At 44.0% G+C, this 15976-nt stretch overlaps 1 protein-coding gene across 2 annotated transcripts in view; it reads right to left on the reverse strand.

Moving 5' to 3' along the window:
* Positions 1-9621: 9621 nt before the first annotated feature.
* Positions 9622-15976, reverse strand: part of OPRD1 (opioid receptor delta 1) — a 67709-nt gene continuing 61354 nt past the window's right edge. The window contains exons 3-4 of one of the 2 annotated variants that reach the window (XR_012474536.1): positions 13177-13781; positions 9622-12101 (exon numbers count right to left, since the gene is read on the reverse strand). Coding sequence is in view for 1 of the 2 variants with exons in the window: in XM_074217915.1 (XP_074074016.1) it covers positions 13240-13781 (542 nt within the window). In the remaining variant the exon portion in view is untranslated. Of the gene's footprint in view, positions 13782-15976 lie in introns of both variants that reach the window. The other variant, XM_074217915.1, reaches the window with a different exon arrangement.

The following is a 15976-nucleotide window of genomic DNA, read 5'->3' on the forward strand; positions in this document are numbered from 1 at the left end:
TCTCCAGTTCATTTTATAGATGAGGAAACTAAGGCAAACAGGGTGAAGTGACTGGCCCAGGATCGTCCAGTTAGCATCTGAGGTCAAATTTGAACACAGGGTAATGAGTCTTATTGACTCCAGATCTGGCATTCTATCCACCGTGCCTTCTAGCTGTGCCAGTCTACAATTGGATGAAGAAACTTTATTGCTTTTCCTTGAGATCAAGTTGTTCTCCCTGCTCGTCAAGTCAAGGGCTCTCTGATTGCAAAGGTAGTCTCTGACTGAGAGCTTAACTTTTGTACTTCACCCCTTTTTACAGAAATGTCCAGATCTTTCTCAAGGAACCCACAGGGCAGTAACTGCTCAGGGCTCGACTCTGAGTCTACCCTAAATTTCCTACTCCAGGAGAGAAAAATTAGCTCCTAAATCCTAGAGAAACTTTTCACTTTATTGGGTAGAGAAATCTCTTCAAAACAATAGTTTTGGAAACAGAGTTGGGAGCAGATCAATAGACCTTCCACCTGAAGATCATCACCACCCCCTCCCAGTCTGAGAGTGACCTATCCAGGCATCAACCATATCTAGGAAACTCCTCTAGGAAAAATCTTAGGAGAGATAGATAGATAGATAGATAGATAGATAGATAGATAGATAGGTAGATGGATATGAGAGAAATCATTATTGTTAATAAGCAATGATTTGGGGAGATCCAGAGTTGTCCCTTTTTTCTAAAGTTCTGACTTTAAAAGTTCAATCATTTGAAGGACTTTACTGAAAATGAGACTGGACAAACTTTCTTGTTCAAATCCTCCTCACACATACACACATGGGTAGGGAAGCCATTGTTCTCTACTCTACTCAGATGGGGATAAATTTTTTGAATAGATTACACAAGGCTAGGCATAACTTAAGAAGTAAACTAATTACATATTCAAAGTTCAAGTCTAGCCCTTCGTTGTAAATTCATTTTCTTATTAATTGGTAACCAATCAAAGTTGATTGTCACCCTCAGGACTGTCTTCCAGTTGTCATCTAAGAGAGATAACCAAATGACTAACCTTTTATTAAAATGTTAGCCTTATTAATAAATTGACTAGGTTATTATGTTTCTTGAACCTTTTTAAATGTAGGTGGAGGGGAAATGGATGAATGGAGAGAGAGAGAGAGAGAGAGAGAGAGAGAGAGAGAGAGAGAGAGATCCCTCTGTCCATCAGCAAAGAGGCAACTCTATAAATCAATATAAATCACAGTCTCTGGAGTCTAGAGAGTAAATTGGCAGAGTTGGGACCTTAGAGATGGTTCACTAAATCCAACCTATTCATTTTACAGAGGAGAAATTGAGACTCAGAGAGAAAAAGTGACTAGGGTCAGATTGCCTGGCAAGTACAAGAAAGAGTCAGAATCTGAACCCAGACTTACTGACTCAGGGCTGTATCTTTTCACACCGTACCAGAGGGGACAAGAAGAAAAGTTGGAAGGAGAGGGGGTCTTTAGGAAGTCAGATGCCAAACTACTGGTTCACATGATTCCACAGAAGTATGCTTTCCAAAACCAGATAGTTTATAGCCCTTACAAAGGCTTACCTTCTTTTCAGGAGGTCTTTTTTTGTGGAACCACTGCAAGAATGCACCCAGTTGTCATCCCCAACTAGTGGATGGTGGAACCCACCCAGCTATGTGCCCTCAGAGCAAGACACACAAAAACCACACAGGAGACATATACTCCACTAAGAACCATTTATTAAAATTAGACTCATTCAGCTTATGAAACCCAAGGACAAAGCAAAAGGATGTTCTCATCCTGTTTAGGGATTGTTAGCACATTAAGAATTGGGATCAGAGCCCAGAGAGAGTCATGATTTTCCTGTGCAAAAGGATCCTAAACACAAGATAATCCAAGCACTGTCCCCCCCTGGGATCCAGAGTGCACGCTAGGCTTATTTTTGTCAATGGGTCGCCATCAGTAATACTGACTCACAGTCCCACAGGAGTAATTTATTGTTCAAAGGAGAGACAGCATGAACCCCAAATCAATTGCATGATGGGAATGTTTGCCTTGGGAGTCAGAAGTTGACTTGAAATCATCACAATAAATACACAGGTAAGCAAATTAGGGAGAAGTAGGTCCCCCTCCTTTTTAGGAGATGACTGACCTGAAACAGCCCACTTTTGGTTTCCAAGCTTAGGATTTCAGGAAGAGCCTCCTCTCCCCTATCAATATTATTTTATACATCCTGAAGTATATTTTTTTATTCCCTAAAAAAATGATCTAGACTCTTATATCACCCTGTCCTTGAAATATAAGATTAAACTTCAGTCCCATCCACCCCCAGTCTATTTTTGTGAAGGGCACCCCTCTCTCCCATTCCTACTTTCAGAAATGCCCTGGTTCCTTTCTCCTATTGAACTTAGAGGAAAAGAGTGGTGGGAAGCTGCTGAATCATGCTTTTTCCTACTTTTTCCTGGAGTTGGCAGAAATCTTCAGAAATTTTCTTTTTAGACTTTTGCATTCTATACCTAAAAGAAGTAGCTGAATGGCACAATGAATATTATGCTAGACGTGCATAAGATCTGAGTTTAAATATGACCCAGACATCTACTAGCTGCATCCAAAGTTTTCAGGTTCATATAGCAAGTCTGCCTGTTTCTGCATCTGTAAAATGTAGAAAATAATAGAACTTATCTCCTGGGATTGTTGTGAGGATAAAATGGGATGATATTTGTAAAGCATTTTGTAAATCTGAGCTATAGAAGTGTTTATTATTACAGCTGAGGAAACTGAGGCAGAGAGATTGAAATTGCAAAAGGTCAAACATGGAGCTAGACCTAGAATCTCAGGATTACAAGGGACCTCAGAGACTGTCAAGGCCAACTCGAATCTAAACAAGATTCCTTTCCTTTTTTTCCCAAAGTTCTCCCCCAGCCCCTGCTAAAAGATTTCCAATGACAGTGGGGAACTCATCACTTCCCAAAGGATTCCTTCCTTACTCTTGGACAGCTCCAAACAGTTTTTTTTCCCATTGCTCATCTTCCTTGACCTCTCTGCAGCCTTTAACAGTTGTTGGTCACTCTCTTCTCCTTGAAACTCTCTTCTCTCTAGGTTTTCAAGACACCTCTTTCTACTGGCTTTCCCTCTACCTATCTGACCTCCCCTCTGTCTCTTTTGCTAGATTCTCCTCCAGATCATACCTGCTAATCATAGGTGTCCCTTTGAGGTCTGTCCTGGGTCTTCTTCTCTTCTCCCTTTATGCTCACTAGGTGATTTCCTCAACTCCCAAGGATTAATTACAGTCTCCATACTGATGATTCTCAAATCTGACCCTAACTTTTCTGGGGACCTCATATCTCCAACTAACTTTCCAACAGGTTGTCCAATACACATCTTAAACTCAATATGTCCCAAACCAAACTAGCATCTTCTCTATAACTGATCCTCAAACTCACAACCGAGGGGGCATCCTGGATCTCTCTCTCTCTCTCTCTCTCTCTCTCTGTCTCATTCACACACACACACACACACACACACACACACACACACACACACACACTTCAGTCACTTCCAGGATTAAATACAAAATCTTGTTTGGCATTTAAGCCCTTCAGAACCTAGTCTCATCCTACCCTTCCTGTCTTACTTATAACTTATTCCTCAAAATGCCCTCTTCAATCCAGTGACACTGGCCTTCTGGCTGATCCATGAACAAGACCCTCCATCACTTGGTTCTGGGTATTTTCTATGGCTGTCCCCAGGCCTGAAATGCCTTCTTTTATCATTTTTGAATATTGGCTTCCTGTGGTACCAACTTCTATAGGAAATCTTTCCCTACCCCTAATTCTAGTCCCTTCCCTTTCTTAATTATTCCTATTTTTCCTGCATATAGCTTGTTTGTACAAATTTGCTTGCTTATTGTCTCCCCTAATAGATATAAGCCCCAAGAGGGCAAGGACTGTCTCTTTCCTCTTTTTGTATCCCCAGTGCTTAATAGTGTCTGGGACACAGTAGGCATTGAATAAATATTTATTGACTGACTGACCAGTTGCTAGAAAGGACTTTCTCTTTGGAGCTAAAATGTGCCTCTGCAACTTCCTAAGTTCTCATAGCTGGAAAGGACTTTCCTTAGTGAGAAAATTGATTTAATGAGTGAGGACTCCCACTCACCTAGCCAGTGTCAATCTGATAGGATTCTAAGCTCTGAGCTTTGGAGGAATGATGGGAAGATCATTTGAACAATCTTAGGAAGCCTCCACCCTTGTTTTTCCTTGTCTTGGTAACCAAGGCCAATATGGTGGAGGTGACTCACCTGCCTGGAAAGTCCTTCAATTTATTTCTTTCTCATCCAGTGAAGCAAGAAACTATCTTATGACCTAGTCAGTAGTATTGCCTGCCTAACCTAATCCATTTTGTGACTGCCTAGTCAGGGAAGATATTTTTGCCTTGCCTAACTTGTAATCCTGCTGACATTGTTTTGCCTATTTTAGCCTAGGCTAAATCAATGAAATTATTCTGTATTTGAGATACCAGCCTCTATAAATGTAGGGCCTGGAAGAAGATAGTTTCTTAGATTGTGAGGAAGATCTGAGGTCCATTTCATTAGAGGAAACCATGGACTCTAATAAAGTGCCATTGACTCAGAGCCCTGCCTCAGTCTCTTTTATTGTCGGTGGGATAATTTTATTCCCCACATTAGAAATCCATCCTTTTTTGGGGCTTTGATCTGAAGTCAGAAAGAATGAATCCAGTAAGCTTCAGTTATTATCCCTATCTCTATATCATTTACTCTTTTCCAACCTAAACATTCCCATTTACTTCAAATAGAACAGGGCGGCTCTAGCAAAGCATTTTATCTCCTTAACGCCAAATTTCATCTAGAAATTCTCCTTATCCCCACCCCCCATTGATTTCTAAAGTCCTTTCCAGTTTTAAAATAGTATGAATAAGCTCCTTCTCAATTCTGATATTTTATTCTAAGATTCCCCCAGTTCTGTGAACTCTCCCAGATCTGAAGTCTCTATCTTGGGTTGTGGGAAAAATAAGAAACTAATGACCTCTTGGTGGAGTTGTGAACTGATTCAACCATTCTGGAGAGCAATTTAGAATTATGACTAAAAGGTAACAAAATTGGGCATATCCTTTGACCCAGAAATAGCACTGCTGGGTCTGTATCTCAGAAATCAAAGAAAAATGAAATACTTACATATAGAAAAATATTTATAGCCGTTCTTTTAGTGATGAGAAAGAAATGGAAATTGAGGGAATACTCATTGATTGGGAAAAGGCTGAACAAGTTGTGGTATCTAATTGTGATAGAAAACTACTATGTGCTATAAGAAATGCTGAGTAGGATTTTCTCAGAAAAAACATGAAAAGATTTATGAGACTTATGCAAAATGAGGTGAACAGAAAAAGGAGAACACTGTATAGTGTAACAGCAATATTATACAATAATCAGCTATGAATGCCTTAGCTTTACTCAGCAATACAATGATCCAGGACAATTTCAAAGAACTTACTGTGAACAATGCTATCCACCTCCAAAGGATGAAGTGATAGAGTCTGAATGCAAGTCAAAGCATACTTTTTTTTAAAAAGTTTATTTTTCTTGTGGTTTTTTGGTAGGTGTTTTCTTTCAAAACATAACTAAGGAGGAGGAGGAGGAGGAAGAGGAGGGGAAGAGGACAGGAGAGAAAAGAAGAGAATGTGAGAGAAGGATGAGAAGAAAGAGGAGGAAAAAAAAGGAGAGGAGGAGAAGGAAGAAGAGGAGGGGGAGGAGGAAAGAAGGGAAAGGAAATGGGGGAAGAGAGAGGGGAAGAGGAAGAGGAAAAGGAGGAGAACAAGCAGGAGAAGCAGAAGCAGAAGGAGCAGCAGAAGCAGAAGGAAGAAGAAAGAAGAAGAAGAAGAAGAAGAAGAAGAAGAAGAAGAAGAAGAAGAAGAAGAAGAAGAAGAAGAAGAAAACTACTACTGCTATAAAGTTTGGTGTACTTAGAGAAATAAAGACCCGGGAAAGAAACCCCAAATCCCGTCCCTCCCAGAACCTAATTTCCCCATACTCATTCAATTCTTCCAACTTTCTTTCTGGAATCTCACTGAGAAATGTCTCCTTGGACTCTGAAACACGGGCACAGAATCATGGAAGACCAAAGCCAGAAGGGACCTCCGAGTCCCTCTCTTCCAGCTGCCTCATTTTGCAGAGGGGAAATCACTTGCCTCAAGGTCACACAGTGAGTTAATAATTGCTGTGCCAGTACCAGAACCAAACCTAGGTCACCGGAGTCCTAACCCTGGCTTAATCCTTGTTCTATCATCTACTGGTTCTCACCAAGTTTACATGCACATATCTTGGGCATAAAGTGTTTTGCTGATTTGGTAGACTTCTCCCAACCCCTCTGCACCAATTCAGGTCTCTTCTGTCCTTCAGGGAGGAAACTAGGCTCAGAACTCTCTCTTTCTGGGAAGTCCTCCCTGATAGAGCCCACCTGCTGGAACTCCCTATGCACTTCCAAATTTACACACTTTGGCAAAGAGAGTAATTTACTCTGTTGCTTAGTAACTAACTGTGCTTCTTTTTCCAACTATTCATATTCTCTTGTCCCACCTGGAGTGAAGGCACCCTCAGGGTAGAGACCCTGGAATCCACCCACCCCCAGGCCCCAATAGTGTTTATCACAGGGCTCTGTAGGGAAGTAGAGAAGATGGGGTGGTAGGGTTTAAAGCTGGAAGAAAACTTAAAGATTATCTCACTCAGCCTCCTTATCTGAAGCCCTAAAAAGTGAAGACCATTGTAAAAGGTCACACAAGTTCTCAGTTAATATCAGTCAAATTTGAACTCAGGTCCTCTGACTCCAAATTCATGACTCCTTCCAAATGTTTGCCCTTCCCCAACCTTTTTCAAGAACTGTAACACAAGAAATAACAACAAAGAGCTAGTCAGAAAACATCTCCAGTATAGGTCACCAGTGACCACAAGGATCAGTCTATAAGCTGGTTCCAGAAGATAAACAAAAACTTGTTTGTTTTATTGTAAGCAATGGCTAAAGAAAAAGATCCTGTCTCTCAGAATTCTCTCTCACATGGACCTTACTCTTAATATAAGTATTATTTAGACAGGAGTCACTTATACTTGGCTATGTGGACCCATTGAGTAAACTATCCCAAAGTTATAATCATTCTCTTGTATGTGGGGGATTCTGATCTACACAACTGGCATCTTTAAGATATGGACCACTCTAGCCCCCACCCAGGATTCCAGATTCTAGCCCTGCTCATAGGTGGTTGGAGAATCTCAGAATGTGAAATGACTAAGATGATCCCAGTCCCCCAGAATCCCACCATAGTTTGTACTTGACTCCTTTCTCTCACCCCACAGATCCAATCAGTTGCCAAGTCTTGTTATTTCTACCTTTGTACCATTTCATCTATATGCTCCCTTCTCTCCTCTGGCACTTTCACCATCCTGGCACAAGTGATCATCTCAAGCCGGAACTATTGCAATAGCCATCTGGCTGGTCTGCCTGCTTCAAGCTTCTCCCACTCCAGTGCCACTTGACTCTACCATCAAGTAAATTTTCCTAAAGTCCCCCATGTCATTCCCCTACTATTCAACTAATTCTAGTGACTCTCTGGCAAATCCAGAATCAAATGTAAAGTTCTCTCTTTGGCATTTAAAGTCCTTTATAACCTGGACAATTGCTACTTCTCCACTCTTCTTAGACCTTACACCCCTCCAAGTACTCTGCATGTAATCCAATGACACTGAATATCTCCAGGTTCCTTGAAGGGTCTCCAGCTCCAGCTCTGAGTGTGGAGAGATGGGACTCCTAGCTTTCATTGAAGGGCTTTCCTTCCTTATCTGCCTTCTGATTTCCCTAGCTTGCTTCAAGTCTAAGCTAAAATCCCACCTCCCGCAAAAGTCTTCTCCAGTCTTCATTAATCTTACTGAAGTCCTTCTGAAATCCTGTCCTCTCCTAGGAGATAGCCCACCATTCTCTCCAAGTAGTCCATTCTGTTTCTGGACCATTCTGATGTTATTCACCCCCCCCCCCCCCTTTCATATCAAGCCAGAAGCTATCTCTTCAAAATCCACTCTCTCCTCTTAGTTACAACTTCTGGGACCAAACAGAATGCATCATCCTTTCCTCTACATAAAAATTCTTCAGATACCTGAAGATAGTTACCATGTGTCTCATGTACATGATATATACTATGCATTTTCTCCAAAATAAATATTCCTATAAAAAACAAAATAAATATTCCTAGTTCTTCAATTGATCTGCATATGACATGAACTGAAAGCCCTTCACCACACTAGTTATCCTCTGCACCCTCTCCAATTTATCAATTATTTTTTCTTCAACTGCACCCAGATTGTACACAGTACTCCAGATGAAGGCAAAGAACAGTGGGATTATCACCTCTTAATGAAGCCCAAGATCTCATTAAATTTTGTGCTGACATATCCCACCATTGACTCTGATCAAGCTTGAGGTCCACTAAAACCCTCAGATCTCTCTCAGAATAGCTGTTGTCTCACCATCCTTCCCTAATCTTAAGCTTGAAAAAACTTTTCCTAAAATCATTAAATTTTGTCAAAATCTTTTGGGATCTTGATTTTGTCATCTCATGAGAGCTATCCCTCCTAGTTCAGGATCACCAGCAGATTTGATGAGCAGCTCATCTATGCCTTTATCCATGAACAGGATCAAGTCCAGACCCCTGGGATTCTTCACTGTAGACATCCTGACTAATGACGAATCGTACTGAGTATGATTGGGAATTCCTTGAGGGTAATGCCTTTTCATTGAACCCCAGTGCCTGACACTGGAATCCTTCTGACTATATTATCATCCAAGCCACAGCTCTCCATCTTCTCTACAAGAATGGTATGAGATAATTTATCAACTGCTTTGCTATAATGCAGGAAACCTGTGCTGCATATTCCAAAATGCACTCTGAGACCTTAGCCTGAAGACAATTCTTATTGTCACATACCCCTGGAAACACAACCAGTTCATCTCCTAGATCTTCTCCAATTCCAATTTATAGTCACAGATAAGGGTCCATATTCTTTAGGGGAACATAAAAGAAAAGCCACATTTCCAGAAGGAAACACACACACACACACACACACACACACACAAAATCTCTCTCTCTCTCTCTCTCTCTCTCTCTCTCTCTCTCTCTCTCTCTCTCTCTCTCTCTCCCCCCCTTTCTCTTTCCCCCTCTTACTTTGTCTCTCCTTCCAGCTTCCTCTCTCCTTTTTCTCTGCCTCCTCTCCTCTTTCTCCTCTGTCTCTCTCCCTCTTATCTCCCTCATCCTATTTTCTTCCTCTCCCTAATTCTTCTTGCCCCTCTCCTTTCCATTCCACTCCTTTCTCATGTCCTCCCTTTCCCTTTCTCTCTGTCTCCTCTCTCTCCCTGTCCCTCTCTCCTTTCTCTCTGTCTCTCCCTAATTCTTCTATTATCTCCCCTCCTCTCTCTCCCACCCTTATTTCCCTCTCTCCCCCTGCCTCTTCATGTTCTCCCTTTCTCTCTTTTCTTTTTTTCTCTCTTTCTCCTGTCTCTCTCTCCCTCTCTACCTCTCCTTTCTGTCTCTGTCCCCTCTCCCTTTTTTTCTCCACCCCCCCCACCCTGCTCCAAGCTCGATAACAGGGATAGGTTCATCATGTCACTGATGTTTCAGGGGAAGAGGTCTCCAGTCGAATGCATCAAAAATGAGCTCTTTTATGCTATTTTTGTCAAAGGCATAATAACTCCCCAGTGAAGTTAATGAATGGCTAGATTAAGAGAGATAATCAGTAGAAGGAAGGAAGCTTTCAGGGCTGGGTTGCAGTCACTAGGCAGCTGGGTCTCTTCAGCTCCTTTGGGCATGACTGTAGTCATGGAATGTGGCTGGCTCATCCCAAGCTCTAAAGAGGGATTCCAACTTACTGCCCAATAGTTCAACAGTGGAGGAGACAAATCCTCAGTGTTGGGGGTGGCCCACCCTTACTAACTCTATATAACCCACTCCCTGCTTCCCAGCTTAGGGAGCAATTTTCAAATTTATTCCTTAGGCAGAAAATCCTAGAGATTGGTTTTCAGGTGACTTAACCAAGTCATAGTGATTTGAAGGAACAATGTCACACAAAGGCAAAGAAAGCTAGGCCTGAACTTATTCCTAGAAATTGAAAGGGAGCTGTTAGAAGGAAAAGAATAGGTATATGTGTACAAGCAAATGGAATGAACAACCAGGACCAATCACACATGATAATTACCTCAGTTTGAATAGCATAAATGAGAAGCATAAGAAAAGCCAGCAGCAGAGGCACATCTGGTGCTGGTGAGCAGTTAAACTGGCCCTTGGTCTCAGGTAAGGCCAGGCCTTTCATCTAATTATTTATTTATTTCTATTTTGAGCTGTGCAATTTATAAGCAGCAGATTTGGGCAAAGTCATAGCCCTTCAGAAATTTATTTCTTCCACCATGCTGACCCTGGGCTGCCAGTCCGGTGGGTTTTAGCCTCTTCCTAGGGTCTCAGCCCACAGGATTCAGTGATCCAGGAGGTTTACTTTGTCCATGTATCCCCAGAAGAGTGATGGTCTCTGGAGAGAGTTGTTATTAGTCTTGTCTTTCTGTAGACAGAGAAAAGAGACCAAAGAAGTGGCCGAAGCTGGTCGGATTACAAATGGAAGTGGCCATTGATGAAAGCCAGGTCCCATATGGTAGAGTTCCGAGTGTTTCTTTGAGGCTCCTCTGTTCTCCATACTCAGGAAATAATAATGGGATCTGGGGGAAAACCAGTCCCCACACATAGGGAGGGGTGGGTGGGTGGGTGAGAGAGCTCTGGTGACTCCACCAACTGCCTGCCCCTTAGGCTGCTCTGCCCTCCCATTTTCCTGGCATTCAGCCATGTCTTCCTTCACCAGCCAGGGTGCTTGGCCCCCTGAGCACCCAAAGGTGAGTGACAGCCCCATAGATATAGAGGGAAAAAAAGGCTTTTGTTCTACGGAAATGACTGTCAAGGGGAGAGGAGAAGTGGATTGTTCACATTTTTTTTTCTGTTTGAGATAAAAATGTCAATTTACCTCAATTTGTCCCAAAAAAGGAAGAAAATTAAATTTGTTTTTACAAGGATGTCAGCGCAACACCTCAACATGAGAGCCCAAGTTAGCGTGACTGAAGGGAGAAGGAGCAGAACAAGGAAGGGGGAGGAGAGAATCCGGGAAAAGATTCTGTTCTCTGGGGAAAGAGAATCACAGAAGTGAATATTATGAACATGAAAAGATCATCTTATCCAAACCCCTCCTTTTAGTGAAAGGAGAGGTAGAGCTCCAAAAAGGAAAGTGACTTGGCCAGGTCATGTAGCAAGTTAGGGGCAAATCTAAGGGTTTCATTAGCCTTATAAAAAATAAATCAAATCTTCTCAGTAACCACTAACTCAGGGATTCTCCTTGCCTTTCCCTACCTTTCCTGCCATTGGTAATTTAATGATGAAGGGAAAGGAATGTTATGGGGACAGTCACAAGGTAAGGTCTCTGACCTCACAGGTTATAGATAGGCAAGCCTAGAAGAAGGGGGCAGGGAGTCCTAAAGGGTAACTAGATGGTACAGGGGATAGAGAACTGGGCCTGGATTCAGGAAGACTTGAAGACAAATCTAGCCTTAGACACTAGCTGGGTGACCCTGGACAAGTCATTTCATTCTGTTTGCTTCACTTTCCTCATCTTTAAAATGAACTGGAAGAGGAAATGGCAAACCATTATTTTGGTCAAGTATCTTGGCCAAGAAAACCACAAATGAGCTCTGAGACAAACTAGAAAGTCTCAGTCTCTCTCTCTCTCTCTCTCTCTCTCTCTCTCTCTCTCTCTCTCTCTCCTTCAAATCTCCTTTCAAATCTCCCCACCCTCAAAAGTAATCCCTATGGTAAGTTACAAATAGGCAGATTTGGATGTGACATCAGAGGAAAAGTCAGGCCCTCCAGAGATGTCCCCAAATGAAATGGACTGCTTTAGAAAGTGATGGGTTTGCCTTGATTGGAAGCCTTCGAGAAGAAGCTGAATGATCACTCATTGGACACGTGGTTATTCAGGTCAAGGATGGACTGGATGCCTCTGAGGTCCTTTCCATTTTTGTCATTCTGTGATTCTGGAAAAACCAAATTCATGAGTAAGGGACATCAGATGTATGGAGGGAAGAGGTGGGAAGGAAAGAGAACAGGATTTCTACAGATTCCAGCATTAGAGGGATAATGTCACAGATTATTTTTTTCACCACCTCCCAGAAAAGAGGGCACTAAATGAGCCCCCCCCCCCACCCTTTCACCCAGTCCCAAAAAGATAGAACTTCCAGGGACCTCCAGGGACTTTCTATCTCCCACCCAGGTAAAGATTCTTAGCCATTCCAGATCAGTTCTGGTGAACTCCAACACAGACAGATGGAGACCACCTTTTCTTTAACTACAAGAATTCTCAAGGTTTGGGGGGGGGTAAGTGGTGAGGGAAACAGGGAGGGGGTGAAATATCAACCACAGTCCCTAGGGTCTCCCTAAAAACCCTTTAAATTTTGATGGAGTTGGACCCTCTTGGGAACTGTGTCCTTGTTCATTCCAGAGAAGTTCTGGTGGACTTCAAGAAAGCTGGAGTCCAATTTTTCTTTAACTACAAAAACTCCCAAGGTTTGGGGGATGGTAAGTGGTGAGAGAAACAGGGAAGGGGTGAAATATCAACCACAATCCCTGGGGTCTCCAAAAACACACCTAAGCCTCGATTGGGTTGGACCCCCTTGGGAACTGTGAATTTCTTTTGGATGGAGGTGGGGAAGGAGGCAAAAGTAGTATTTCCTCCATCCTCTTCCCATCTCTGTTGCAGCCCCTCGCCCCACCCCTTGGCTAAAACTCTGTAGTGGTGACCTGACCTCAATGGTGTTGGACCCCCTTGGGAACTATGAATTTCTTTTGGATGGAGGTGGGGGAGGAAGCAAAAGAGATGAGACCCTAGTATTTTCTCCAGGTCCCTCCCATCTCTGTTGCAGCCCCCCTCCCCTCCTTGGCTAAAACTCTGTAGTGGTGACCTGGCCTCGAGGGTGTTGGACCCCCTTGAGAACTGTGGTGTGACTTTCAACCGGATGGAGGGGGAGGCAAAAGAGATGAGACCTAGGATTTCCTCCAGTCCCCCCATCTCTGTTGCAGCCCCCCTCCCCCCTAAAACTCTGTAGTGGTGACCTGGGTGACTTCGGAGTGGAGCTCGGCCCCTGGGGCTGCCCCAGAGGCCGGGCCCAGCTCTAGTCAGGTGGCCCTGCTCAGGCCGTCGGAGGGAGAGCAGATGGAGACACGCTCGCGGACGGTGGCCTCCCGGGCCCGGCTGAAGCTGCTGGGCTCCCGGTGCGGGCCCCGGCGGAAGGGCCGGCAGAACTCTCGGAAGCAGCGCTTGAAGTTCTCATCCAGAAAGGCGTAGAGCACAGGGTTGAGGCTGCTGTTGGTGTAGCCCAGGGCGATGCACAGGTGCAGGCTGGCCACCACCAGCGGGTTCCTCTTGTCGATGTCCACCAGGGTCCAGACCATGACGAAGACGTGGATGGGGGCCCAGCAGATGATGAAGGCGGCCACCACCACCAGCACCATGCGGGTGATGCGCCGCAGGTTGCGGTCCTTCTCCTTGGAGCCGGACAGCAGGCGCACGGTCCGCAGGCGCAGGATCATCAGCCCGTAGCACACGGTGATGACTAGGATGGGGACCACGAAGGCGAAGATAAAGACGCAGATCTTGGTCACGGTGTCCCAGTACTTGCTGGGCTTGGGGAAGCGGAGCATGCAGACCACCACCCCGTCTGGGGGACACAGAGGGAGACAGAGGAACAGGGAAGGTCAGTTAAGATCAATGATGGTTCTCCATCCTTGGATTCACCAATAAGTTCGTTAGACCCACGCTATCAGCGGGCCAGGGCGGAGCATCAAGATGATGATGATGTTTGTCCTTCATTCTGGGAGAAGACCAGTACATCAGGGAGGTGATGCCATGACAAGCACTTGAATTGGATTTGAGTGGGGGGGCTGTGCTAAGTCACCCCCCACACTTTCTCCTTCAGAGCCATCTGGGTCCAGTGGCCAGATAGGAATCAGGACCACTTGGAGATAGTCCTGGATGGGAGGCAGTCAGGATGAAGTGACTTACCCAAGATCACACAGCTAATAAGTGTTTGAGGCTGGATTTGATCTCCTGTCCTTCTGACTCCAAGGCCAGTGCTCTATGCTACCTAGCTGCCACGGATCAAGATTTTAGACAAAATAGCTTGAGTCCTTCCCCCTCCTCCCCCCCCCACCCCGGGGTTTCCTCCTTTTATGGCCCTTGGGGTCACCAAAGCAGGAGAATGGGATCTTTGGCCTCTTCCTCCACCTCTGCCCTGAATTAGCACCTGTTTAGCAAGAACCTCACCCCTGAAGGAGGGAGGGAATGACCTGAGAGGGTCCAAGAGTTGGGCAACTTGTTGATTCAACCTGTCTAAGAGTGAGGAAAAGGACAGCTAAGGGGTACATGGATAGGGCATTGGCTGTGGAGTCAGGAGGAGAGGAGTTCCAATCCAGACTCAGACACTTGCCCCTTACTAGCTGTGTGACCTTGGGCAAATCATTTAACCCCGATTGCCTCACATTCAGTGTCACCTTCAGTGGTCCTGATTCTTGTTTGACCACTGGACCCACATGGCTCTGGAGGAGAAAGTGAGACTGGTGACTTAGCACAGCACCCCCTCACTCAGATCCAATTCATGTGCTTGTCATGTCATCACTCCCTGGTGTCATGGTCTTCTTTGAAAATAAAGAACCAAAAAGCACTAGCTGTATGACCTTGGGCAAGTCACTTATCCCTGATTCCTATTCGGCCACCTGGACCTAGACAGCTCTGGAGGAGAAAATGAGGCTGGTGACTTAGCATAGCTCCCCCTCACTCAAATCACATGCTTCTCATGACAACACCTCCCTGATGTTATGGTCTTCTTTGAGAATGAAGGACAAACATCATCAAGAGTGAGGAAAAGAAAGAGAACGGCAGATTGAGTCAATCAGTCAACTATCATTAAGCACTTATTATGTGTACTGTGACAGGAACATGTTGCCTCTGATGACTTACTTAAAATAAAATCTTTTTATATTTTGTCTTTTATATCACCTTCATCTCAAAAAGAAAAAAAAATTCCTCCCATGTGCCCTACTCAGGGACCCATTCCTTTTAACTAGCAAAATAGCAAAAGCAACCAATTCAGCCAAGTCTGATAAAATATAAGACTCCATCCTCCACCTCCTTAAAAAAAATGGGAGAAGTGCATTTTTCTCCCTCATTTATGCAAAGATGGGAGAGAAATGTATTTTCTCAGTGGTTCTAAAGTAGCAAATTCAGGCATTATAGATCCCAAAGTATTTAAGCTTAGGATTTTTCTGTTCAGTTTACATTTCTGTAATCATTGTTCACAATATGAACTGACAACTTTGTATGAATCAAGGAGGACTCCTGATCTCACAGGTCCTGCCCATGGACAGTGGATAGAGCACTAGCCCTAAAGTCAGGAACAACTGAATTTAAATTCAGCCTCAGACACTTGATATTTACTAGCTGGGTGACCTTGGTCAAGTCATGTAACACATTACCCCACCCAAAAAAGCAAAAGAAAACAAAACAATAACACTAGGCAGTGAGGGCCAGAAGTCTCTCTTCACCCCTCTGCCTAGCTAGAACTGCCAGTTCTTCAAGACATGCTTCAAACCTCAGCTTCAAATCTAGAGAGAGTCTTTCCTGCCTGTCTCTATCCCTAGCAATGATCATTCCTCTCTCTGAGGTCTTTAAAGCATTCAAACTCACATTCTCTTGTCTGATTCCATATATGGGAGTAAAGGAGAAATGGGAGCAAAAAGCACATAGGAGACCAGCCTCTTCAATTGAACCCTAGACCCCTATCAGGGCTTCCTGAACCTCTGGGTATCAGGTGACTGTTTCCTGTCACCTAGAGACAAATAGTTTGCCAAGTGCAAA

This window comes from Macrotis lagotis, chromosome 1 (genome assembly GCF_037893015.1).
Source record: "Macrotis lagotis isolate mMagLag1 chromosome 1, bilby.v1.9.chrom.fasta, whole genome shotgun sequence".
Classification (NCBI taxonomy): domain Eukaryota; kingdom Metazoa; phylum Chordata; class Mammalia; order Peramelemorphia; family Peramelidae; genus Macrotis; species Macrotis lagotis.